The sequence below is a fragment of the Aulonocara sp. 'chitande type north' Nkhata Bay genome, linkage group LG20 (genome assembly GCF_057382095.1).
Source record: "Aulonocara sp. 'chitande type north' Nkhata Bay isolate Kocher_YH1m ecotype deep benthic linkage group LG20, A_spYH_male_GT1.1, whole genome shotgun sequence".
In the NCBI taxonomy this organism is placed as follows: Eukaryota; Metazoa; Chordata; class Actinopteri; order Cichliformes; family Cichlidae; genus Aulonocara; species Aulonocara sp. 'chitande type north' Nkhata Bay.
In genome coordinates this window covers 13,861,578-13,887,743 of record NC_141363.1, presented here as the reverse complement: position 1 = coordinate 13,887,743, position 26,166 = coordinate 13,861,578, and the positions used below count along the sequence as shown (strand labels likewise).

Here is a 26,166-nt window from a genome sequence, read left to right as displayed (position 1 = left end):
GGGAGAGCTGAGTGATTGATGAGGATTAGAGTCATTGAAAGTGGTTGACAGCTGTATCGGGGGGCTGCGGCTGAGCGGTTCGTTGGGACACGCATTTTCTGGGGAAAAGACTAGCGAATGCTGGCTTTGAGAATCAATGAAACGATTTTGATTTAGCCTGTTTATTTGACTCAATAACTCTGGCGGTATTTGAACCTCATTTTGTATTTGGGCCAAAGCTTCTAAAGCTCTATTAATTGCTAAAAACGGATCAGAAGAGGAGATGTTTTGTGTCAGACTCATTTGTGAATGAACCGCGTCTGACTCTGTTTGGATCTCATCATGATCCAATCCCAAACTCAAAGAATTATTTTGAAAGGCACTTTCATTGGGTGCTAATCGGGCAAGAGCTAAATTAAGCAATTCTAAAGGATCATTATTATTGATCACCTCAGGTTGCTCACTGTTTTGTGAATATGTAATCTGAGCATGGTGTATATTTTCATTTAACCTAGCTAACGCTGTTTCTAAAGCAAGAAACGGGTCTGTAATATCTTGTTCCTGGTTATCCATTTATTTTATTATTATTGTTTAACAGGAATATATTAAAAGAACAAAAAACCACAAAAGAGAGTATGTTTGAAAAGCAAAATGAAAAAAAAAAATCAAAAACAAAGTTTTTATAAGATGAGCTGAACTAATTCAGCGAACAGAGATACCGCGCGAAGAGCGATTGAAGCCAGCTGCCTTCGGGTGCGTGTTCGCGTTGTCCTCGTTGTCCTTGCGATCCTGCGGGTCCTGCTACTCCTCCTTCTGAGACGCCCTGAGAATTTGAGGGTAAGATACAAACAGTTAGTAAAGTTAAATAGAAAAGGGTTAGTTTTTATTTTAAAAAAGAAATGAGGAAAAAAGCGAGAACCTAGAGAGACTGACCGTGATTGGGTCTCAAAGGCAGGCGCGGTGCATTTCGTGTGTCTGATGGCGGAGAATAAGAAGCGTTTCTGGGGCTCCGATCGGCCGGAGCATCGGGAGTGAGCTCGGAGAGCAAATCTTGCCTGTCCCCGGCGGACAGGCGCAAGTTTTTCCCAGAGGGTTGCGGGAGAGAACAAGCTCCGACGGGAATGGAACTGGGGCCAGATGAAGCAGGGCGATCTAGCGTAGAGAGCAAATGCTGTCTGTCCCGTGTGGAGAGACGAATATTCTTTCCTGTGGATCGCACAAGCACTGGTGGTGAAGAATTCGGGGAACTTGTACCAATAAAGGTGTCCAAGTCAGAGATATCTAGAAAGTTTGATAAAAATGAAAAAAGAGGGTAAATGTTTTGTTTTTCTTGTACAATTAGCTGTTAAGAAGGGGAACAAGAATGAACCAAACCTACCAATTCGATCGAGAGACTCAAAAAAAGAGGAGTTGAGCAGGTTTATCTCAGAGTCTGAAAAGAAATAACATCGAGTATTTACAAACGGGGAAAAAACAGTAAAAATATAAACATTATATGAACAAGAGTGAGAAAAAATGAGGTACCTGATGAGGCCATGATCGCTGCTATAGTTTAACTTACAAACGCACTTTTTAGCTCTGAGTGTTAGAGGCGAACTTATATATGTTTTAAAAAGTGTATTCCAAGTGTTACAGAGCCTATTTTGCATGGCTTTTTTGAAGATGAAAGGATTGACAGAGTGGTAAAAAGGAAAATGCGAAAATGTAGTTAGAGGGGGAAGATTAACACTTACCGAGTGATATGCACATAGGGCACGCGAAGGTAGTTGCTGTTGAAATCGGCCGCTCCCTATGCGAACTCGCAAGCAGTCTGAGCGGCGCCAGTTGTTGATACGTCTGAAGTCAGATGTCTTCTGGGGGTTCGAAGATAGTCTTAACCTCAGCGGGAGATCGTAAAATCAGACCTGGAGCCGATTGGCTAACCGGGGTGCGAAGGGAGCGGTGCAAGGGTTATGTGATTGGCAGCGGGGCGCAGTGAGGCGGAGTTGGTGTAAGGGGGGGAATTTTCAAACGAGGTAAGCAGCGCATTCGGGAGCAGAGCGGGGAGCGAACAAGCAGGAAAAAATTGTGCTCTGCAAGAAGTTGTGGATCGGAGATTAAGAGCGAGGTAGAACTTAGAGTGTGGGTTGAATTTTAGAGCTTGCTAGTAAGAGGAGCTTTCCCAATGTTTTTGGATTATAGCGCTTTTTTTTTTGGGAATAGAGGGGTAGCTAACAAGTTATTCTAGGGTTTTGGAGAAATCGCGGAGAAATTTTTTTTAAAGGAGTTTTGGCTTTGTTTGGCTGAGCATGAAGGGAGCCGCGGGGCGCTGAATTTGAGAAAAAAGACTAAGGATTTTTTCAGGATTTTCCCTGTTATCGAATATAAGGTTTTGGGAATAGAGGGGGCACCCTAACAAGTTATTGTAGGGTTTTGGAGAAAACGCGGAGGGTTTTTTAAGGAGTTTTCCCTGCTTATGTTTCTAAGGAGGGTTAGGGGATCGCGAGTTTTTTCTGAGTATGAGTTTTATTCTAAATCTACAAATGCATATAAATCTAAATAAAGTTTTCCCCCAAGGCATGCAGCATGTGTTTGTGGCCATACTGAACGTTACAAAAGCACAAGTTTAACTAAACAATTTTAATATGGTTTAATACATTTTTAAACACATGAGCACGGAGCCCGAGAGAGCACGGTCCGGAGACACGGGCGCGCCCCCGCGCGCCCAGACACACAGCCTCAGGCGCGTGCGGGCGCACACACACACACACACTGACCCGCCACCAGATGGCGTTTTTTGAGCATAAAAAAATAAAAAAAAATTTCATTGCTTAAAGAAATAAAAGAATGCTATTTTGATATATAAGAAACTTTCTAAATAATCAATTATATTTTTATGAATATCATATTTTTATGAATATCATATTTTTATGAATATCATAATTTTATGAATATCATATTTTTATTACTTAATTACTTCCTACTTCCGGAGCTCATGAATAATTTATTAGGGGTCATAAATCAATTAGTGGGGCCATAAATCACTCAGTTTGACATAAGGGGTATAATATCACTCTCTCATAAACATGATTTTCAGGCTGTGTGTTGGATCCGTTTGTTGTAAAGTAGGAAAACAAAGTTTTCCTACTTTTTAATTACGTAAAATAATCTTCTTTAAGTACTTTAGTAGTGCATGAGTTGGATAATTAAAATGTATTTAAAGGAAGTACTCATTATGTAGAAGCACTTTTCAGATTCATGTTCTTTATGTTAGTGGATCATTGCAACTCTTGGTGATTTTTATTTCTTTTATTCCTGGGAATATTGCAATTTATCTGCAAAATAGTAAGTAACTAAAGCTTTAAAAGAAATAGTATGGAGTACAAAAGTACAATATTTGCAGCAAAAATATAATAGAGAAGCTTGGTACATGTTCGTACAGGTTACTCTTTCTGGTTTTGTGTCGTCTTAGTTTGTTTGAGTTTTTACTTTACAGTGGAAATGCCTCTTAATTGATCTTGTGGAATATGGACTACACATCAGTCTAAACCTAATTTGTCCATATGTATGTCTTTTATACTTCTTACCAATGAAACATGAAAACCTTCCCCTTTCTGTTCATAATTGATAAAACACAGCCTTGCTAAACTTGAGATTATCTTATGGTGGGTAATATTAGTTAATATTAACTACAGATATTTACATTTGGCATATTGGCTCTTTTATTTTTTACACCATCAGACATTTTCAGTGACACACATCGAAAACACTCAGAACAGCAGTAGCAAGACAGAAGAAAGCAGTAACAAAGGAAAAGGTGGGGTTGAGGTGGGTTGCAAAGTGGCTTGTAGATGCAGAGCAAATACACGGACCTAAATATTATGGCCAGTGTTGAGATTTCTGCCAAGCCTGACTTCGTTGCCAACTTGAATTACACTAAATATGCTTAGTTTGTAATACCGACTTATTTGCAGGCCCTGCTCAGCAAAACTTCTCGCATTCATATTTAAGTCTCCTAACAAGCAAAAAAGGATTCCTCTGAAAATGGTCAGGTACAAGGACTGAACTGAAAATGAGTGAAAAAAGTTCTTCAAAAAGCTGGAGAACTATTGCTCAAGACCACTTTAAAAATCACAAGAAAGTCTGTCTTCTTGGAAGCAAAATACAAAGAAATAAGCCCATACGGAAAAGAAATAGTAAAAACTTATATGTGATTACTCATGAAAGTGGCCACTTTCATGAGTAAATCATATAAGGCTTACATGATTTACTCATGAAAGTGGCCACTTTCGCATTACTTTCATACATTGTTTTAGTAAGTATCCAAAACATGCAAGTTTCATTATATAATTTTTCAAGGGATCTTATATCTGTTTTCACACTTATATGCTTTTCATACAAGTTTCACACAAGACAGATACAAACTTTATAAGATTTATATATATCTTTTCCATATGGGAGGAGTGACTCAAGACTTTTGCACAGTGCTGCAATTATAATCTTAATCATCAGAGAGCCTTCAGAAAGGACTAAGGCTTATTACTTTATCGTCAGCTCTCTTAAAACACCTGGATCAAAGGTTGCTGTACCCACAATAAGACTGAATGTAATTGTGGGCTTTCAGTTCTGGCACATGACATTGTTCTGACAGATGAATAAATACAGTTATCAAAGCCATTCAGTGGAGAGGAAGGAAAAAAGGATTTGTTTTAAGGAAGAATTCACAAGGTTGGTGGTTCTGCCAGTCCAGTATTCACTGATTTTTTTTATACAACCTGTATTTTTCAGTTTTCTTCTGATTCTACTAGAGCTCAAGGTCACCTGCAGAACACTGGTTGGTAGCTGTTTGGAGCCTACTGTAGCATGATGTGTATAGGAGCACTGCAAATGAAATCTCTTTTGCCCATAAAGCCAGGTGTTGTCACTGCCGTCCACACTATACAGTAGTTGCTTGAACAGGGCTTCATTGCTCACTCAAACTGATGCCTTCTTCATCCAGGCACCTGCTGTATTACATCACAGTGACAACGACTGTCATTTCTCCTCCACATGTCTCATCTAAGAGCCTCTGGGAATAAAGAAGACATGAGAAATCCAGAGCAGCAACCCCCCCCCCCCCCCCCCAAAAAAAACCCAACAAAAAAACAAAACAAAAACCCAAACCCAAAAGAACTGCTTGATGTTGACACATCAGAAGGAGACACAACACATTTACAGGCTTATATATTTTGCAGTTTTATGCAGACTTTGTCACATGCCAAATCTGTATTAATTTAACTGACAAGAAATAGAATTCTGGTCTGGTGGTAACGAGAAACAGAATGATGAATGTAGTTGTTTAAGGTTTAGCCCCTAAAGTACCATAAAATGGATTTAGCTTCTAAACCCGAGGTTGTGGGGCACCAGACTTCACTTAAACCTATTTTTATTTCTCAATATTTTACAGAACGTGAAAATTCTTGCAGTATACCCACTGATTTGTAGAATCTGATTCAGTGGGTAGGTGAAGCAGATGATTTCTGTCTCTCCACAAACCTGCTAGTCAACAGCTAGTCCTCTGTACACCTTCTCTTGCCCATCATGAATACACTGAGCCACTGCAGAATACTAATCCCAGTGTTTTTGTAGGTGGTGTATATTGAAAGTCTGAGGTGTACACAGTGAACAGGAATGGAGAAATCATAGAAATGCATACAGTTTTTTTTTTTTTTTTGTCTTTTATGCATGCAGTCTTCAAACCAGCCAAGAGTACATAGCCTATGGGTGATATAATAAAAAAAAGTTTGAAAGGTTTGCTTGAAAGAAGCTACCACAATAGAGTTCAACACAAGGAAGCAGAAGGGCAGAAAAAACCTTGTAAAATTATTTATTTATTTTATAAAAAAAGAGATGGCTGAGAACCACCAAGCAACAGACACTTTTAAACACTTGATTTCACTCCGCTACATTAAAGTCTCTGTATATTAGGACATCTGCATCATCAGTGTGAAAAGGTAAGCTACAAAACCAACTACAGCACTATTGCATTACTGGTTATTCCACATATTATTCCCCAAGTTGCAGTGGAGCTTCACTGTAAATGCAGATTTGCACCAGCATATTACCACGCTGGGACGTTGTCATTTTGTTGTTCTCAAAGACCAAAATAGCTGATGTTTCTGGGTCTACTTCTGCAGAGCTGTGTAAGAAACCATTTACTGATAAGACATTTAAATAATGTATGGAGCCTTATTGACATGCTCATTGCAGATAATGCACAGGACGTATCACTGAATTTTAAATGATGTGTATCTTTCCAGATTTGATACGAGAAAAAAAGGAGCATGCTATTTAGGAGGACTGCTTCAGATGGGCCTTTTCAATTATGTTAATTCCCTCCATGGGCTTTTCCTACTTGTTACTGCTGCAGTTCTGACTGCTGACCGTGAGGGCTCGCCTCACAGCGTGCAAATCTGGTGGATTTTTTTGAAATGATGCACGAGAATAAACTGTACCAAGCATCATTATAGACACTGACTTTCAGCCACTTTCCATTCCTACATTTGCATTCTCATCTGTAACTTCATATCAAAATGTGTCTTTTCGCATAGAGCTTGCACAGACACATCAATAATACACACTCTCTCCTTTGATTTCTGCATGTTTCCAACATTGCAGAGGAAACAAACCGAACTGATGCAACCTTGTCTGAAAATCTAGTTAGTGGTCCTGCACAACAAAATAAGAGTCAAAGTGGTTGCTTAGCAACAGATATTTCACTCTGGCCTTCCTCCAGCAGCAGATGCTGTTGGAGGATGTTTTTCAAGCCATCATAGAAAATCACAAGTTGAAATGACTCGGGCTGGCTCTCGTCACTCAACAGAGAAGCAAAAAAATATGAGCCGTGCGAGAAATTTGTATTGTAATTTGGGAGGTCAGAGGTCAACATCTGAACCTTTAGACATGGAACTGAATGGGATATCTGTTCTCTTTACACTTTTAAATAACAAGAAGGCTTTCACTTTCAAAGCAGGGAGGCTGCTTCCATAACTGTCCCTTATTTGCTACCCAAAATCAATTTCTATTTAGCGCTATGCATGAATTATTATCCACTAGTAGTCAGTACTTCTGCTGTCCATGTGATGGCGCCATTGATTCATGTTTACACGTTATACACGCTTCGGTATGGAGCGCATATGAGACAATAACCCTCCTTACATCAGCATGGTAATGATGGGAGTTTCTAAATACAGGCTTCAATATGCACCCTTACACTGTGGCATGAGCACTTAGGCTAGTTGATCCTTTGATGTCCCAGAAATAGGCTTGGAAGCAGGTACAATTAGGGTTTTAGAGAGGGTAGCGAGAGAGTGCCTTTCCCCATCAAAGCATGCGCGCTCCTCTTTGTAATGGAAACACCAGATGAGAGCTGTGCTGAACGAGTCTGTCCGTGAGTTTCGTGTTTGAAAGGCAAACACAAAAAAATATGCCACACAGTGTACACAATTTTAGCGTTCATGATAGTTGGTACAATGAATAAAAAACTGAAAAGTTTGACATAATAAGCTGCGAGAATAAACCTTTATTCACAATTCACAAAGTAAAAGAAGCAGCTCAGAGAGAACACAAATCTGCTCTATAGCTAGATATGAAGCAGATGCAATAGCACGAATACCTAGTTGGAAACTGTATCAGTGTTTCTGCACGGCACAGGTTCTTATCAGTCACTCATGCTAAACATTGCTATGCAATGTTTTGGCTGCACTTCCCCTACTGCTCAAGGCAGCCAGGTTTACATAACATTGCATGTAGTCCATTCTGGAATAAACCACAAGTCAAGTCTGCCAACCCTCATATGAATGACTGCTCTATACCTTAACGAACCTATTGTTTCATTAATGAATCAGCATAACAGGAATGCAGTTACTTTGGTTGTTGTGTTCCAAGGCTTACACACTCCATCAGTTACTGGATATTTGGATGTGTATGAGTTAATGCATTGCAAGTAACTTTCAGAACAACAAAAAAAGGATCACAGCTTTTATTTCTTCTGTGATGGATTACACAGCTTTTCAACATCTTTGCTGTCATACCCATAAAGCAATGGCACAATGGCTTCCTGAAACAATGGTAAAAAGATATTGACAGAAATCCCAGCACGCAGCAGCAGTTCTTCATTTTCATGAAAGCTGTGTTCCTGATATTTCTCTGATTTGCTAAAGTAATGTACTAAACATCCTGTAACCCTGAATAAGAAAAGCCTTTGAGAAAATAAATGGATGGATGTACTAATCAAGAATATTTCCATGTTGTGCAACTTCTTTCTTTCAACTTATATAAGCTTGCACACCATTTTCTTTGGTAAACCTTGGTAGTAATGTATGGGATCACCTTTTGCCTTCAGAGTCACCTTAAGTCTTTGTAGCATTGATTCAACAAGTTGCTGGAAACATTCCCCAGAGATTTTGGTCCATGTTGACATGATTCCATCACACAGTTGCTGTACACTCATGATGTGAATCTCGCGTTCACACCCCACACCCCAAAGCTGCTCTACTGGACTGAGATCAGGTGACTGTCGAGGCCATTTGAGTCGGTAAACTCATCGTTATGCTCAAGAAATCAGTTTGAGAATATTCAACCTCCGTAACATGGTGTATTATTCTGTTGGAAGCTGGATACACTATGGGATGCAAATGATCAGCAACAATACTTGGGTGGGCTGTATATTTATTTGTGTGCTGATTTTGTATTACATAGTGAAAAGTGTGCCAAACATCTCCCACACCATTACACCACCACCACCACCACCAGTCTGAGCTGCTCATAAAACACAATATGGATCCATGTTTTCATGTTCTGCCACGTCCAGAGTCATTTTAATCACATTTCTTCATCGTTCTGAGAATCGATTAAAAACTTTAGCAGGTCGATTCGTCCTTTTTTACATGCCTAAATGAATTGAAGTGCTACCATATATCTGGCCGATTTGACATTTGCAATATTAAAATCCAACATTTATATTAATGGTGATATTTTACAAGAGTATTTTTCTATATGTATTCTTACCCCTATAGCAACCGCCATTATCGTGTTGGAAGCAATCACAAACTCTATAGTCTCTCCAACTCCAGTGTATATTCATTAATCTGTTACTCTCAACGTCAGTGTAGCTGAAGCTGAGAATTTCTGTTGATTGCAAATTGCTTCCATGCAACAGAACAAAAATCCCCATCCTAATGAGGACACACATATGATGTTTGTCTTAGCATTTAGATATGAACACAAAGCCAAAACCACAAATCAAAGATGAAAACCAGCACAAAGACACTTCATAACATTCATCACAGTGATTCTCCTGTGGAACATGAACAGCAGTCTGACTGCTCATCAATGCCGTTATTACCTGTTGAAGTTCAGGGTCTGGTTGCTGGGCTGTTCACTCAGCTTTAACATCATTCTGGGTTCTTGGCTAGCTTAGCATTAGCATGCTGTCTGTCCAGATGCTTGCAAAGAGCCCAAGTTCTGCTAGCAGCATAATGCAGTTGTTTCTATCCTGGATGCAGTTTCTACTTAACCATTGCGCTCTTGTTCTTTTGTGCAATATAAATAAAACTAATGTCCTTATCCACGCTGTAGACTGCGTCACTACTTTACTTCTCCAGCACATGAGCTAAAATTAGCTTACTTTAGCGCAAGTGCAAGAACCGATAAGCGGGATCAGTTGGCAGGCAGACTAACAATTTCAAGAGATTGAACTACAGGGAACTCTTGATTCACATCCCTAACTGTGACTGAGCCATTATGAAGTTATCCTTTATTGGGTAAAAGTGACTCTTTAAGTCAATTATACTGAAAACACTTTCAAACACTTTTAATAATTCACAACCTCCCCGACTCTACTCAGGTAGAGGTTGACAATACGTCATCCAGAACTGTCTCCTCATATCCACTTTAAATTAAAACGTCCAGAGACAATTATTCCTCTTACAGACACCAATGGTTTCAGTTTAGATTTCAGTAAACAGGGTTTCCTAATTAACAAGTGAATAATAGAACTGATCATTAAGGATGTGTTTATTATACATTGTAGGAAAATATAAGAAAGTAATTATAGAAAAATAAATGGCTAGCCTCTTTGGATAATTGGAAAATAATAAGTCCTAGTTTCTAAGGACAATTAGAAAAATGAAATTTGACATTGAAATGTTTATAAATAACTTCAGTCGTTTGTCTGAGCGAGAATGTTTTCAAGCTGAACTTGCACCTTGCAAGCAGTATACTGTATTTATATGGGCGTTTGCATCTACTCAGGGGGTGTATATGCTTCCCAGGCAGCAGTTTCGAGATTTAGCTGCCCTTAGATAGCATCAGATAAAAAACTATGACAAGGTAAAGTCTGCAAACTTCTCTGAGCCTGTGTGGGCTGGCCTAATTAGGCTTATAAATCTGGCCAAAATCTATGCAGTAGCTTCTAGTTCTCCTCAGACTGTGACTTGACATATTCCAGTTTTTACCCCAAATCACCAGGGGCATCTCTTGGAGAACATAATCCTTAATGCTCCAATTCATCAACACCCAGCACTGTAATGCAATGACACGATGAAGAAGAAAGAAAAAAAAAAAAATAACATACAGCAGCGAGAGTGCAAACTTTCAGGTTGTTAAAAGTCTGAGCTTATCCATTTGGCATCAAGGCCTTTTTTGCCCTGCACTCACATTAGTCCAATCCCTTATCGCTCTCACGGTCCAGACACACTCAGATCTGGGCAGCGGAGGGAACATTGAGTTTTATATAAATCAATACTATGTCCCCAACACTTTGCTGCTCCTGGCACCCCAGGGAAGATTATAAAGCACTTGGCGAGACCATCTCTCCCCCATCATTTCTTTCTGAGGTGGGAAACTAAGTGTTGAATTGAACAATGATTTTTTGGGGGGAGGGGGGCAAAAAGACAAACAATGTGGTGCTCTGCGAGGTAAGCTAAGGTCAGCTCTGTTTTCATTACAGTCAGTTCCCAACTGCTGGACACATTGCTGCCAGCAAATCATCTTGTCGAGGTCACAAAATTGTTGCTTCTTGAGTCACTTCTTATTTTAAAAGTCGAACCAAGTGCAGTCTTATCCTCACAGTTACCACAGCTGGACCAGTCAGAGGTCTCTCGAGCTTTAATGTCGATGAATAAGGTAACATGTTGTTATTGAAATCTTCGTTGAAAATGCTATTCACAAGACTCAAGGTTAACAAGTGGTGAGCTTAGGAAGCTTTTCAATTCAACGGGTATTCAGACTTTGGGGAGATAGGAACAGGTTGGATTAGATGGGATAGTCTGTTGCCTAAGCAACTGCTACACTCCGCTGTGTTCGAAGAGGTTGCTTTATCTGTGAGGATTACACCGGGTGCGGAGAAGGAAAAAAAAAAAGATGAAGAAGAAGAAAAAAAGCTGTTTGCCGGGAGTCAAACAGTTCAGATCCAAGGCCAAAAGCTGTGTCAGTGCAGGGCTAAATCCTCACTTGGTTTAAACAACAGACAAAAGATCAGAATCTGTCAACAAGGAGCAAAAACAAAGTCGAACGAAGCAAAGAACGGGTGATGAGCAAGCGAGAGGAAAGATAAGAAGCGAAAATGGGGTTGATGTATGCTAAGTCCACTCCAGACAAAAATTATCCCGAAACAGCGGCGCTGCGTACCTAAGCTCTTAGGTGAAACGCAACAGGATTAGATTTTTTCTTCTTTTAGCTGACAAACGGCGGAGCCACATGGGATGTGTCACAATCCCCAAAAGCTCAGAGAGATGACACTTGTTAAAATTATTTATTTACATCTTCATTTCATTGTGCAGCACACCTACATCACATTCATGTGTTGTTCTGTGGTGGTTGTTTATGATTATGAATTTTCATGAGGAGTTTATAGAAGCTTTGTGATGACAGTAGAATAGAAACAGCAACACCTTTTAAAAAGACAAGTTCATAGATGTCACTGACTCGAGGTAACTCGTGCACACACATCAAACAAGGTGGCTTAATGCCATTAGGAAGGCTGTTTGTGGAGTTTCACGCATACCTTCTTATTCAAGGTTTATAATTTATTATAGTGTTAGTTCAGGAAGGCCACAAAGTTGAGCTCAGCCATAATATACTCAGATCAGCTGATGTCAATGCCAGCACACATCATACCCTTCCACATATCAACTCAAATAGCAGGGCACATTGTTTCAGCTATTTTGACCTGCCCACAGTTGCTGCCTATGCCTATACTACTTTGAAACCAACCTCCATCCTGGCACTCTCTACCTTATACAGTGAAGCGGGCCAGTAAAACTTCTCTTTCTGTCAGAGAGGTTACATATTTAGCTGTTTTTCTATATGGTGAAGAAAAAGCTGCTGTGCCAAAGAAAGAAAACGGTCTGCACAACTGTTTGGACTTAAATTGTAAGAAATAAATGTGTAAATAACAGAAAAAGCTCATTGTCCAGACTGTCCAGCTTTATTTTAAACAGTAGTTGTAAAATAAAATACATTTTTGTAGTAGTAAAGGGTGAAAAACTAAAACTTTTCTTTAATGTAATTGTTTTTTTCTTAATTACTTCGTGTTGTTGTGTTGCATTTGTGTGCATCAGTAGGAGAAGCTACAGTTAAAAGCTCAAAATGTCTGCTTGTGCTTGTTTGTGGTGAGCAGCACACCAAACAAGTTCAGAATTTTAAATGGCTTCAAGTGCACATTCAGGCCTGTGAGACTCATTTAGACACTGAGCCACGGCTCTGTGCTACATGCAGACATTTCTGCATCTCTGCCATTCAAAGACACTTTGCATATAGTTTATTTTATCTAATGTTCAACCCTGGACCGTAAATTTTCTATTTCAAGGAAGCAATTTCTTATTCAGAAGTTTCATAAAAGCCTTATTTTTATGCATTTGCTTCTACTAGAGAGAACACGGAATGGTTTCAATGAAGTTTCAAACCTTTTGTTCTCCACAATAAAAAATGACTGAAAATAAAAACGGGAATCACTTTATCCAGCTCCTCGTTTCAAATCTTTTGAAATGCAGCCAGTCGCTTGTCATTTCACATTTTCGCTCATTTATTCACTTTTTTCTGACATTCTTTCATTTAAATCCAGCTCCCCCGTTTCTCTGTGCACGTGGCCTGTACCACTAAGCTTGCTGCGTTGGGAATGTTTGCCCCCTTTCCTCCTTGACATAATGGTATGATCCCAGTCGTTTTTTGCATGTGACTGGCTGCATGGTGTGCCCATTAAGACAAAGCAGAGCTGAAGTTTGTAAGTTTGACACTCCAGATCTCAACCATTCAGAGAAGGCTTTGGAGAAAGTATTGTGGTCACATGAAACCATAACTCTTTGGCATCTGACTCTTAGGCCAAGTTTGGAGGAAGAGAAACGCTGACTATGACCTAAAGAACACCATCCCCACAGTCAAGCAGGGAGGTGGAAACATTATGCTCTGGGACTGTTTTTCTGTTAAGGGCAAAGGACAGTTTCACTGCACTGAGGGGCCAATGGACGGAGCCAAATAGTTGCAACTCATAATCGTATTCATTGCTACTTGTGCAACTGTGTTCCTCGCGCATAAAAACAGCAGCTGTGCACATGTAGAGCTTTAATCTCAGAGATGAATCCTGCTCACTCAAATCAGCCAAGTTTTGACAGTCTGGAGGTCGGAGCCTAAATGACAGGTTACTGCGTTAAACCAAGTAACACAATGGCAGCAATCTAAGTACTGTTTTAAACCATATTTGTTTACAATTTGGAAAGTAAAGTTTGCTGAATTAAATAAGTTGTTTGCTGTGTGGCAGTGAAAACACTGTCACTACCTCAATGCTGAAGAAATTGTTAGAAAGAACAAAGACAAAAGTGGTTAAATTGAAATCTAAAACCTGAAAATGAGAACTGAGATGGAATAAGACACTTAGATAGTGAAGAAAACCTCAAAGCATCCATGATTTTGTTTAAGAACAGATTGTCCTCCAAATGACTGAAGCCATAAACACATCGGGAAAGTCTTTAACAAGGTCAGGGTAGAGGGCAGTTTTCCCATAGACCTTTATAGCAACAGAACTAATTTTGGAACCACAGCTACTGTCTCCTAGTGGCCATTAAAAAGAATACAGGTTTAAGGTACTTCACTTTTCAGCCCCAGTAGCTGTTTCCATCTTTTATACTGCCTACAGTAGCCGAATCATTTGGCTAATTCCTCCACAGAAATGGAAAAACCTGAGGTTTTGCAGCAGAACAAAGTATTGTATTGAAATTATGAATATTATTTACTCTGATACGAATCCACCTGAATAAATGGACTGACTTTTATCACTCTTCTGCTTTTATTGACCAGTTAGTACAGGCCTCATTCATGCACTGACACATCCACACAGCACTACACTGTGTACACTGACTTTCAAAAAAATGGATGTTACTCTACCTCCTGAGCCACAGCCACTCAAGTAACATTAATGCTGTGCAGGCTCATGAAATTTGAATTGTCACAGTATATTTCAGTATACTTTTATGTTTTTAACACCTAGTATAAATCTTAGCTTAGCACTTTTGTGAGCAAATGCCACTCAACACGGCATTGCGTTTTCATGCTGGATGAGAGATTAGTAACGGGCAACAGCAGCCTGGAGCTGTATAGGGAGATAAGGACTTTTCTAAGTCTCACAAACCTTATGCTTTATGAAAAAAAGAGATTTATCTAACGTTATTTGGCTCATCAAGCTTCAATTACAAGTCTTAGTTCAATAATCCTATGCTAGAAATGGGCACATATTACACTCACACACGTGAAACCACAAACACGGAACGGCGGCTGAACTAAATGGATTAGGATTCTTAGAGGTGATGTCAACATAGAGACGCCTGTACGGATGTGCGTGCGGTGATGGTGTGTGCCAAAGCCTTACTGCAGGGAGCAGAGGCATGGAGACGAGCTGCTTGACTCCTGCCATGTCTTCACAGCGGAGGCTTGGATGCTGTGGCGACGATTGGCGTGTGTTGTTTACGCAGCCTCGCTGTGATTGAACTCGGTGGAAAACAAACAGAACCGTTACGCTACACTTGCGTGTGTTCACACTCATCCTCAGAGAGACAATTATTTGGGAAAAAAAAGAGAGAGAGAAGAAATTAAAGCATGCCATATGTAAATATGAAACCAGTGAACGCTCCATTAGAGCTGTGATGGGGTCTCCTCTGACTTGAACCCTGCTTGTTGTGTTTGTTTGGTTTGTTGTGTTGTGATCCGGCTGCAACAGCAGGGCCTCCATTTACTCAGGGTTCCCGGCAGGTCAGTGCATTAAAGGCAAAACACTGAACGCTGCTGGATATGAGGCTATTGGGGATGGCGAGGAGTTATTTTATGTGGCACTCAGTGGTAAATGTTGGAGGACTTCTTGGAGTAAACATACAACCCCATGCTGACATATTCAGAAAAGAGCATACCCAAAGCTACGTGCTGACAGAGCGACACAAAAAGTGATAGACTCAAAAAGTTCAGCACTGATGAGTATTTTTTTTAAGCTACATAAGTCGGCTTTGTGTTTTTTGTTTTGTTTTTTGGCTGCAGTGCTAGCTGGTCTGTGACTGCATATGAACCAAAGGGGACAGTGATTCAAGCTCTGACCACATGGAGAATTAGCTCGGAAGTGTGAATCAATAATCTCCGGAGGATGTGAGAAACAGGGGTGCACCTAGAAATTCTGGCCTCCTGGAAGTTGCTCAAAAGCTTTGCTGTGGCACCGTCAAATCCTCACTGATCTCCAAGGCTTAAGCCCCCACCCTCCCACGCCGTTTGAAAATGCATTTTTGGTCAATGTATCTTCTTTTTGATGTTTCATGGCACAGTTTGTCATTGAATGGACCTTTTAAAGCTTTCAAAATGTATTTTTTATTCTTTATGCATATTTGTAACACTTGCATATTTCATAAATAGAACCTGTCTGACAAAGTGAAATGGGCTAAAAGATCTATTATGCCGCAATATAAAACACAACTGGGAAACAAAGTCATTCTATCAGTGTGGAAAGGGTTACAAAGCCTTTTCTAAGGTCTTTTGACTCCAGTGAACCATCAAGAGATCCGTTATCCACAAATGGATAAAATGTAACCATAACTGAGTGGATGTGTCGAGTATGGCCTGGAAGTTAAAATAGGATACACTACCAAAGGTGGCTGAGACTGACCAAACTGATATCCTGTGAGACTTCTAGATATCAAGATGCAAACTGGTGAACTGGCTAACCAACTGGACAGTAGTTGTGGACAAGCAGAAGAAGACAGCCATAGTGACAGATGTAGCTAAACCAAGTGATAGCAACATCAGGACGAAGGAACATAAGTAGCTTGAGAAATACCAAGGGCTGAGAGAAGATTTGGAAGTTAATAGAGGTCCCAGTGGTAATTACAGCACTCAGTGCAGTGACCCCCAAACTGGCGAGTGACTCCAGCAGATCCCAAGAATGATATCTGAGATCTCTGGGGTGGCTGTAGCTCAGGTGGCAGAGCAGGTCAGCCACTAATCAGACGGTCAGTGGTTCGATCCCAGGCTGCCTCCTGGCTGCGTGCCAAATATCCTTGGGCAAGATACTAATCCCATGTTTGCCTACTGGTGGTTGTCAGAGGCGCCTGTGTCCGGCAGCCTCGCCTCTGTCAGTGCGTCCCAGGGCAGCTGTGGCTACATTGTAGCTTGCCATCGCCAGTGTGTGAATGTGTGTGTGAATGACTGAATGTAGTGTAAAGCGCTTTGGGGTCCTTAAGGACTAGAAAAGCGCTATACAAAGGCAGGCCATTTACCATTTATCTCTGATCTAGTGCAGGAACAGCAAAGATACTGTGCATGACCTTCAAGCCCCAGGCCTCTGGTAGAGAGGAAATGTTATTTTTTTCAGTGTCATCAGTGATCACAGGGATCTGTGCAGTCCTTCATAGACTTATATTGTAATGTAAATGTAATGTAATGGTATTTGTAGCTTTTACTGGTGAAAACTGAACAGCTACCCCTGTTAAAATAATTTGGTTCTAAATAATCTGAGAATAAATGTAAGCAAAACTATAACTGTCAACATGTGAATGCACAAGCAGGTGAAAACTAATCCCATGATTTACATGTGACCCAGATGCACCTCAGAGTCATGTCCTTGTGCACCTCCTGTACCACCTCCAGCACTCTGTGAAAATTCTAGTCTGACCACTCATGTCACAAACGGGAGCTTTCAACTTTTTTATTTTGGTGACACGATATGCAAATAGTGTCATGTGGAACAAGCCAAAGTTCAGGATTTTGCTGTCAAACGTCTTCAGTAACTTTAGAATGTGATATAGAACATAACTGCTTTTTATAACAGTTATTAGGGTGATTAAACATCATCCAGGTTACTGCTGGTCTCTGACTGACTGTCTTTGAGTAATGCAAATCACAGATAGTTATCTCACTGCTGAGGAGCATCATTAATATGAGCTTTTTCTGACACATAATCATATAACTGTTCATGTAAGAGTGAAAAGCAGTTCACAGTTTCACAGTTTCAATATGACAATGACTCAGAAGCTTGGTGTAGGAAGTTGAATAATTCACAGCTGAATGCTCCCTTTGTTGGCATTCTTTTTCTGTCAGATATGAAGGCAGGCGCAGACAGGTGTGTTGCTGCCAGTTGGAAATATGAAGACGTGGACAAGAAACTCAAGAAAACACTCCAGATAAAGACTCCTCTCAAGAGTCTCGTAATTGCCGCTGAGCTAAGATAACCACATTCAAAAAAACAAAACAAAACAAGAAAAACCTCAGTGACATGCTATCACAGACGCCATCAACATGTTCTTAATTAAACCGCTTCTCTACTTTGAAATATATATAATAGAGGGAAAAATCAATAGGTTTACTTACTAAAGGTATTGAAAATAGCTTGTCAGACGATAAATAAGTGATACTACTGCATCATGTGCCAATAAAATCGGGGAAAAACGTGTATTTGTGTTCGCGTTCCTTTGGAGGCTGAAGCAGGCAAATACAGGGCCGGTAAAAAAAGGTGGATGCAAGTGTCACATCACTCACATCAACATTAGCAATACAATCAAAGCCGTGCGCTCAGATTTCAAAGTGGAATTTTCATCGTCTGCCAAGAGTGTCGCAAGCCATGCTTGCTTCTTTGAAATGGATTATCAAGAGGTACTACAGCATATTGTCACAAGGGGGCTGTCACTTTTGCCAGCTGCTGAGTGTATCTGGCACAGCTGGCCCGCTCCTCGCTCCAACTTCCTCTCTGAAGAAGAAGAACAGTGCAGTAAGGTGTTGTGGAAGCAAATTCCCAAGGGGAACCTGGGTTGCTGCACATTTTATACACAGTCTGTTTCCCAAACTGTGATCCTGAAGTTTTAGAAACCAGAAACATCTGTATTAGAGTTACACTCAGTCGCACTTTTTTGTTTGTTTTCTTTGACATTTTTATGTTTTTCAATAACAGTCATAGAGATACAGACAGAAATTATGGAAAAAAAGAGAGAGAAAGGTGGATGAAACACAACAAATGTCCTTTTGCTGGGAGTCACACACATTATCCAAGTACGTTAAGTTAATTTCATCCAAGTGTAGTTGGAATTCTTTTGACACAATACCAGGACAACTCTCAACTCTCTCCTTGCTGATCCTTGACAACATTTTCTCTTTTCAAACACTGCCAACTTTTATGATGTGTTTTTTTTGTGTGTGCAAAGACAAAAGGAGATAAAACTCATACGAAAAGCAGTCCGTGTTTCTGATTGAGCTTTACCCTGCGTCCTAATGCTCAATGAGAGACAGTCACATTGTCATTATACAGGTTTGGATCAACTCATCAGTGCATACAGTGATTCTTACAGGAGGCATGAATGTAGTCAGCATTAATGTTTGGTGACCTTTATGGACACCATGAAAATCTGAATTCCACTTAGAAGGAATTGGGATGTTTCCGTGGATTCTGTGGCTGGGTTGAAGCCACGAGTGTATGCTCGTGTCAGTTTATACCATATCTGAGTGATGTATCAGTACAGCGGCTCGGGGATTTCCAGATTGTACAGAGGGAGATGCTGCAACAGCCTGAAACAAAGAGACTTTCTGCAGGAAAACTGTTGTCTGACTGCTAACATTTATTCAAGAGAATACAGCAGCAAGTCTGGTGCTTTCAGTACCAGTGGGTGGCTGGGTAGGTCATCTAGTGTACTAATTAGTTGGTGGTTCGATACCTGGCTGTTCCAGTCTGCATGCCTTGAGCAACATACTGAAGTTGAGCCCGATGTGTTTATCAGACTGTGAATGTTAGATTCAAAACAAGCATTTAGGCATAGAAAAAAAGCACTTGTACGAATGTTTGTGTAATAAAAAGCAAAAAGCCATGTACTAGCTGGACAGAGAAACGTGATATAAACTTTTTTCTAAATCATTCTAAATTTCACCATTTAAAATGTAGTCATTGCACACCTTATAAAGGGAGGGGCTTTATAAAAACGCACCCAAATTGCCACAATAACTACCTCGATGTGTTACCAAGATAGATGCTGAGTAGCAAGACTTGCTGCTAGAAGGTACTTTAGTGTTGCCCGAGTACAACTCTGATGTTTACATCACTTGTTACGGTCGAGAATTACAAGAATTAACAGGAAGAGTTAGGAAAGCCTAAGTCTGATGAACTGTGGGAACTTTATATGTTTCACTTTACCACACCTTTTAGGAGTCTGAGCTGTATGCACGGAAGATAAAGACACAAGAGTTGTGGACATATGGGGCGATTGTGGCTCAAGAGTTGGGAGTTCGCCTTGTAATTGGAAGGTTGCCGGTTTGAGCCCCGGCTTGGACAGTCTCGATCGTTGTGTCCTTGGGCAAGACACTTCACCCGTTGCCTACTAGTGGTGGTCAGAGGGCCCGGTGGCGCCAGTGTCCGGCAGCCTCGGTGGCTGTGGCTACAATGTAGCTTGCCATCACCAATGTGTGAATGTGTGCGTGAATGGGTGGATGACTGGATATGTAAAGCGCTTTGGGTCCTTAGGGACTAGTAAAGCGCTATATAAATACAGGCCATTTACCATTTACATATGATTGTCTTCACTTGTCCGGAAGTCCAAAAGAAGGCCTTCAAAGTGAATCTGAATAAGGCTGCAGAATGTGATGGGGTTTTATCTGGTGTTTAGGTTGTGTTTCTGTGCTCTGTTTTGGCCCATCTGCTTATCTTGATCCATTTATTCTGCACTGTGAAGCATGATCATCCTTTATCTCAAAGAAACAATCTTGATAATATATACTGCTACTCACTAGCTGTCACTCACCTTGCTGCAACTCTGAATTTGTCAACAAAAGTAGGAACCAGAGCACGCAGTACCTTGCAAAACCTAAATGGAGTTCAGCACCCTCACAGTTTGTCAAAGAAAAAACCAATCCACTGAGTAACTCTCGACAAATATATATATATATATATATATATATATATATATATATATATATATATATATATATACACACCCAGCACGCCCCTGCGGGCGGTTTATCCTTCAAGCTCGGGTCCTCTACCAGAGGCCTGGGAGCTTGAGGGTCCTGCGCAGTATCTTAGCTGTTCCCAGGACTGCGCTCTTCTGGACAGAGATCTCCGATGTTATTCCCGGGATCTGCTGGAGCCACTCGCCTAGCTTGGGAGTCACCGCACCTAGTGCTCCGATTACCACGGGGACCACCGTTACCTTCACCCTCCACATCCTCTCGAGCTCTTCTCTGAGCCCTTGGTATTTCTCCAGCTTCTCGTGTTCCTTCTTCCTGATATTGCTGTCATTCGGAACCGCTACATCGATCACTACGGCCGTCTTCTTCTGTTTGTCTACCACCACTATGTCCGGTTGGTTAGCCACCACCATTTTGTCCGTCTGTATCTGGAAGTCCCACAGGATCTTAGCTCGGTCATTCTCCACCACCCTTGGGGGCATCTCCCATTTTGACCTTGGGACTTCCAGGTTATACTCGGCACAGATGTTCCTCTACACTATGCCGGCCACTTGGTTATGGCGTTCCATGTATGCCTTGCCTGCTAGCATCTTGCACCCTGCTGTTATGTGCTGGATTGTCTCTGGGGCATCTTTACACAGCCTGCACCTGGGGTCTTGCCTGGTGTGATAGACCCCAGCCTCTATGGATCTTGTACTCAGAGCTTGTTCTTGTGCTGCCATGATTAGTGCCTCTGTGCTGTCTTTCAGTCCAGCTTTGTCCAGCCACTGGTAGGATTTCTGGATATCAGCCACCTCCTCTATCTGCCGGTGGTACCGGTGGTGCCGGTGGTACATACCGTGCAGGGGCCTGTCCTTCCATGATGGTTCCTCGTCTCCCTCCTCTTTCTTGGGTTTCTGCTGCCTGAGGTATTCACTGAGCACTCGGTCAGTTGGGGCCATCTTCCCAATGTATTCTTGGATGTTCGTTGTCTCATCCTGGACTGTGGTGCTGACACTCACCAGTCCCCGGATTCTTCGATATCTATCTATCTATCTATCTATCTATCTATCTATCTATCTATCTATATATATATATATATATATATATATATATATATATATATATATATATATATATATATATATATATATATATATATATCCAAGATATTACCTATTAACTTTGTGTATTTGTTTTTGCAACTAATATTGGGATGTATCTCCCCATAATCAAGCGTTATTATGTGACTGTGTTCCAGCGTTCACAGCAAACTACAGAATAATACACTGAATCGATACACTTCTTGATTACAATTTTCTCCCGGGAACTGTGCTCAATATATATTGTTAAATTGATTGTTAACGTCATGCCAGTGTTGCTTATATGCCAGAGGTGGAAAGAAAAATGAAACTCCGGAGAGATGTATTGTGAGAGAGTGGAGAGCTTAAGGGAAATAAAGGGGAGAAAAAAAGCACAACAAGGAAGAGGGGAGAGCTATTCATACGTGTGAAGTGGCTGAGTGTAAGGGCAATCTATTTGCTACCAAGGCGATGACAGGAGTGGGCGGGAGTTCGATATCATAGCAGTGCAGAGGTGGAGCGGCAAATCTACCTTTCCTCTGTCACTGCTATCCGTCCACCCATCAGTCCATCTGTCTGACTGTACACGAAGAGGGAGGGGCCGGGAAGCCAGAGGCAGTCGAGTGATGTCCATCAGTCAGGAAAGGAAGGATGCGAGATGTGGAAAAACCCAGGCTGATGGATGGCTGAATAGTAGTGCAAACAGGGCTTGAGAGGAGGGTCACAGTGAGAAGAGATTATAAGTGGAGAGTGTCTTCTTTTGTACAGATATCCACGCCTCATCTGATACTAATATGATCTGTATCTGCATGCAATTTTGTCTGGGTAATGGCATCTGCTCTGCTCTCATTACCACCTGGGGACAACCTTTAACTTAAGGGTTGGCAGAAAGAGCTGGCTTGGTAGCCTCGCCAAATCAGTTAATGCAAACTTAATAATACGTTGATCCCCCTCTTTCCTTTTTGAAGAAATTAATGAAAAGGAAATAAAAGCCCGGGCAGCACGGTGACACGGTGGTTAGCACTGTTGCCGCACAGCAAGAAGGTCCTGAGTTCAATTCCACCATCAGGCCGGGGTCTTTCTGTGTGGAGTTTGCATGTTCTCCCCGTGTTTGCGTGGGTTCTCTCCAAGTACTCCGGCTTCCTCCCACCGTCCAAAGACATGCAACTTGTGGGGATAGGTTAATTGGATAATCCAAATTGCCACTAGGTGTGAATGTGCGAGTGAATGTGAGTGTGAATGGTTGTCTGTCTCTATGTGTTGGCCCTGCGACAGACTGGCGACCTGTCCAGGGTGTACCCTGCCTCTCGCCCTATGACAGCTGGGATAGGCTCCAGCGCCCCCCGCGACCCTGAAAAGGATAAGCGGAAGCGAATGGATGGATGGATGGAAATAAAAGCCCCAGCCCCAATGCTATTTGCTGACTACGCTTAAAAGCCGTGTCTGTGACAATAAACCAACTAATCTGAACAAATTCTATCAATATTTACCAATATTTGAAGAGTGGTCAAATATCCAGGCAGAACTATGTTAGAAGCTTGCTGATGGCTACCAAAAGCATCTGTCAAGTCAAGTGGCTTTACTGTCATTCCAACCATGTGCAGTGGTACAGTACACAGTGAAATGAGACAACGTTCCTCCAAGACCATGGTGCTACATATAATAGACAATTAACAGAGGACCACATAAAGTGCAATGTGCAAAGATACATGAAAAACAAAGACAAGACAAAACCATACAGACACAAGACAGTGCAGACACAAGAGTGCAATAGAAATGTGTAAAAGACTGAGTATTGTGCAAAAAGTCACTTGGTGTATGAAAGTCTGTGTGTGTGTGTGGGTGTCTGTCTGGAGTGGCTTTTGTGTGCTGCTGCCGTGCCGCCACAGTTAACTAACTAAGAGTGACGTGTAACCAAATACTATTGGGGGTCTGTGTGTACATTTGACCTCGTGTGGTTTAGAGTCCAAAATAAATTCAACTTGTGCACCAAATTCTTTTTTTTAATGTCATTAGACTGATCAGTCTGATCAACCTTGTACATTTGATTTTCATTTGTATCCACTTATCTCTTATTGACTTGACAAAATATCATCGCTTATGACTCCCAAAAAGTATTGTTGGGTGAAATTCCAGTGTGTATGGGCTTTGAACATCACAGCTACTTCCATGTTTTGAAACTATGCTCTAACTTATTGGTCAAATCTTTAATTATGGCGTTTAGAAGAAAGATGGAGAATCTGACGGTGCTAACATAGCTTGTTTCAGACAGTAAATAAACTGGAGGGTTGCACCAGGCCTAATCCATATTTAAGTTAAATATGGTTTATTTTGAATAGTTAACTGTAGACATAGACACCCAGAATAAAAAAAATATCAAATTGCAAATGATCACCTTTAGGATATCCATTTCTACCACACCAATGGAAGGTGCACAGCAATGGTTTACTGAGCCTCAGGACAAGTGACAGCTCATCTGTCATGGTCCTGGGTCGGTGACCCAGCGCTTTTAGTTATCATTTTCCAGTTTATGATGATGATGATGATTATTATTGTTTGAGTTCTGTGTGTTATATTTGGTCTGCCTTTGAGTCTGCGTCTGTATCTGTCTGTCTATGGTGTCTCCCCATCTGTTTGTGAATCTGTCTGTTTAGTTCAATGTCTTGTCTGGTTCCATGTATCTGAGTTTCCTGTTTTATTGTGAAGGTCCGTGTCATATGTGAGTGTGATCAGTTTACGTTTCCCCTGTCCCGTCAGCCCAGATTTCTCCCAGCTGTGTTGCCCTCCTGTCTCGCATCCCCTGATTACTGGTGTGTGTATTTAAGCCCTGTGTGTTCTCCTGCCTGTTGGCGGTTCGTCTGTGTTACTTCGTGTCAGTCTGCGTTACCCTGCGTGCCACAGTGTCCTGTTCCTCGTCTGCGTCTCTCTACTTTTCATCCCCTTTGTCGTATGCTCCCAGGTCTGTTATTTTTAGTTCTCCCAGTTTAGGTGTCTTCAGTTATTTGTCATGCTCCACTGCTTGTTTGCCACTACACCTTTGTAAATAAACCTCACCAGTATTTCATCCACTGCCTGCATCTTGGGTCCTGCTTCCTCCACACCACACGGCTCGCCTTACCAGCCGTGACAGTACGAACCGGCCACAATGGACCCAGCAGCATTCAACCCGCCCGAGGAGCTCCGGGAGGATATCATTTATTCTGTGGACCGTTTAATTAATTTATGGCTGGGGCATGAGGAGAAGGGATTCCGCCAAGCCATAACTAATCGATTGGAGCGACTGGTTTCCGGTCTCCCCTGGCTGTTCAGCTCACTCCACCCACTTGTTCAGAATTTCTTTCGGAACGAGCTGCACCTTCACCCCCCTACCGCTCGTCTGCTCAGCCCACCGGAGGATATGCAGTCCGAACTGCCGGATGTGGAGTTACCCGGCCTGTCGGAGCGTTCTCCGAGGAGGAAGCAACGTTCATGTCGTAGGCGCCTCACCCCACAGCCGGGTGGTGGGGCTTCAGAACCGCCGGCTGTGGTGAGTGAAAATGACACTCTTTCTGTTTCACCAGACTTTGGGACTGTTAATTCTGGGGCTGTGTTTCTTCAGTTAGCCACCCGGCCTAAAGCCCAGTCGCCACCTCCACCACATTCAGCCTCACTACCCATAGCTCAGTTACAGTCGCAGCCAGACTTACTACAAACTATGCTACAATCCATAACCCAGTCTATAGCTCAGTTGGCAGAGGAATCATTAGCCCTATCATCAGTTCAGCCTCCTGTTCAGCAGCCACTAGCCCTGCGTCCTGTGTCACCAGCTCCTCCAGTACAACAACCTGAATCTATGCTATCCGAAGGGAATTGTTTTTCATCCGTCCATTGTAAGCAGAGAGACAAACCAGTTAATAACATAATCATCCCTCAACAGCTGACCAGTTCTGAGACTGTGATGCACTCCAGGGCCTCCCCAGAGGCTGGGTTTCAGCCCTCAGCCCACTCTGGACCCCTGGAGGCTAGGAACCCAGCTGAGGACTGTACAGAGCTGTCGCTGCCTGAGCAGGGTCAATGCTCTGCGCAGCTGCAGGCCGCTATGTGTTTGCCAGAGGCCCGTGTGCCTGCTGGTCCTGTTCTGTCCCTGCCAGAGGCCCGTGTGCCTGCTGGTCCTGTTCTGTCCCTGCCAGAGGCCCGTGTGCCTGCTGGTCCTGTTCTGTCCCTGCCAGAGGCCCGTGTGCCTGCTGGTCCTGTTGCGTTCCTGCCAGAGGCCCGTGTGCCTGCTGGTTCTGTTGCGTCCCTGCCAGAGGTCTTCGCACCTGCTGGTTCTGTTCTGTGTGTGCCAGGGGCTCCAGTGCCCACTGGTTCTGAGACTGTCTTTGCTGGGGGGCCCGTGGAGCCCGTCCAGCCTTCTGCCTCGTTAGCTGGGGGGCCCGAGGAGCCCGTCCAGCCTCCTTCCTCGTCAGCTGGGGGGCCCGAAGAGCCCGTCCAGCCACCAGCTGCTCCACCAGCAGCCTCATCCACGCTTGCAGCAGCAGTTTCATCCATGCCGCCACCTGCTGCAGCGCCTCCGTCTGCATCCTCCACGCCGTTGCCTGGCCCGGCCTCTGCTGCATCCTCCACGCCGTCGCCTGGTCCGGATTCAGCATCCTCAGCGTCGCCTGGTCCAGCGCATGCTTCGGCTTCATCCGCTTCACCTGGTCCAGCCACTGCT

General features: G+C 42.2%; 2 protein-coding genes across 2 annotated transcripts in view; both read right to left on the bottom strand.

Moving 5' to 3' along the window:
- Positions 1-26,166, bottom strand: part of LOC147305289 (uncharacterized) — a 255,472-nt gene that overhangs the window by 44,942 nt on the left and 184,364 nt on the right. The window lies entirely within an intron of this gene.
- On the bottom strand, positions 498-1,628 carry LOC147305294 (uncharacterized). The gene is made up of 3 exons (XM_086277986.1): positions 1,358-1,628; positions 913-1,260; positions 498-802 (listed from the first exon to the last, which is right to left on the bottom strand). Exons 1-3 carry the CDS (start codon positions 1,626-1,628, stop codon positions 660-662), a joined length of 762 nt encoding a protein of 253 aa, XP_086134112.1. The 3' UTR covers positions 498-659.

Bases quoted from the DNA above. Each gene is read 5' to 3' on its own strand.
- LOC147305294 (XM_086277986.1), bottom strand. From the start codon at position 1,628: ATGCAAAATAGGCTCTGTAACACTTGGAATACACTTTTTAAAACATAT. The intron at 1,261-1,357 runs GTAGGTTTGGTT...CAAACTTTCTAG, and splicing joins TGAGTCTCTCGATCGAATTG to ATATCTCTGACTTGGACACC. The intron at 803-912 runs GTCAGTCTCTCT...TCAAATTCTCAG, and splicing joins GCCTTTGAGACCCAATCACG to GGCGTCTCAGAAGGAGGAGT.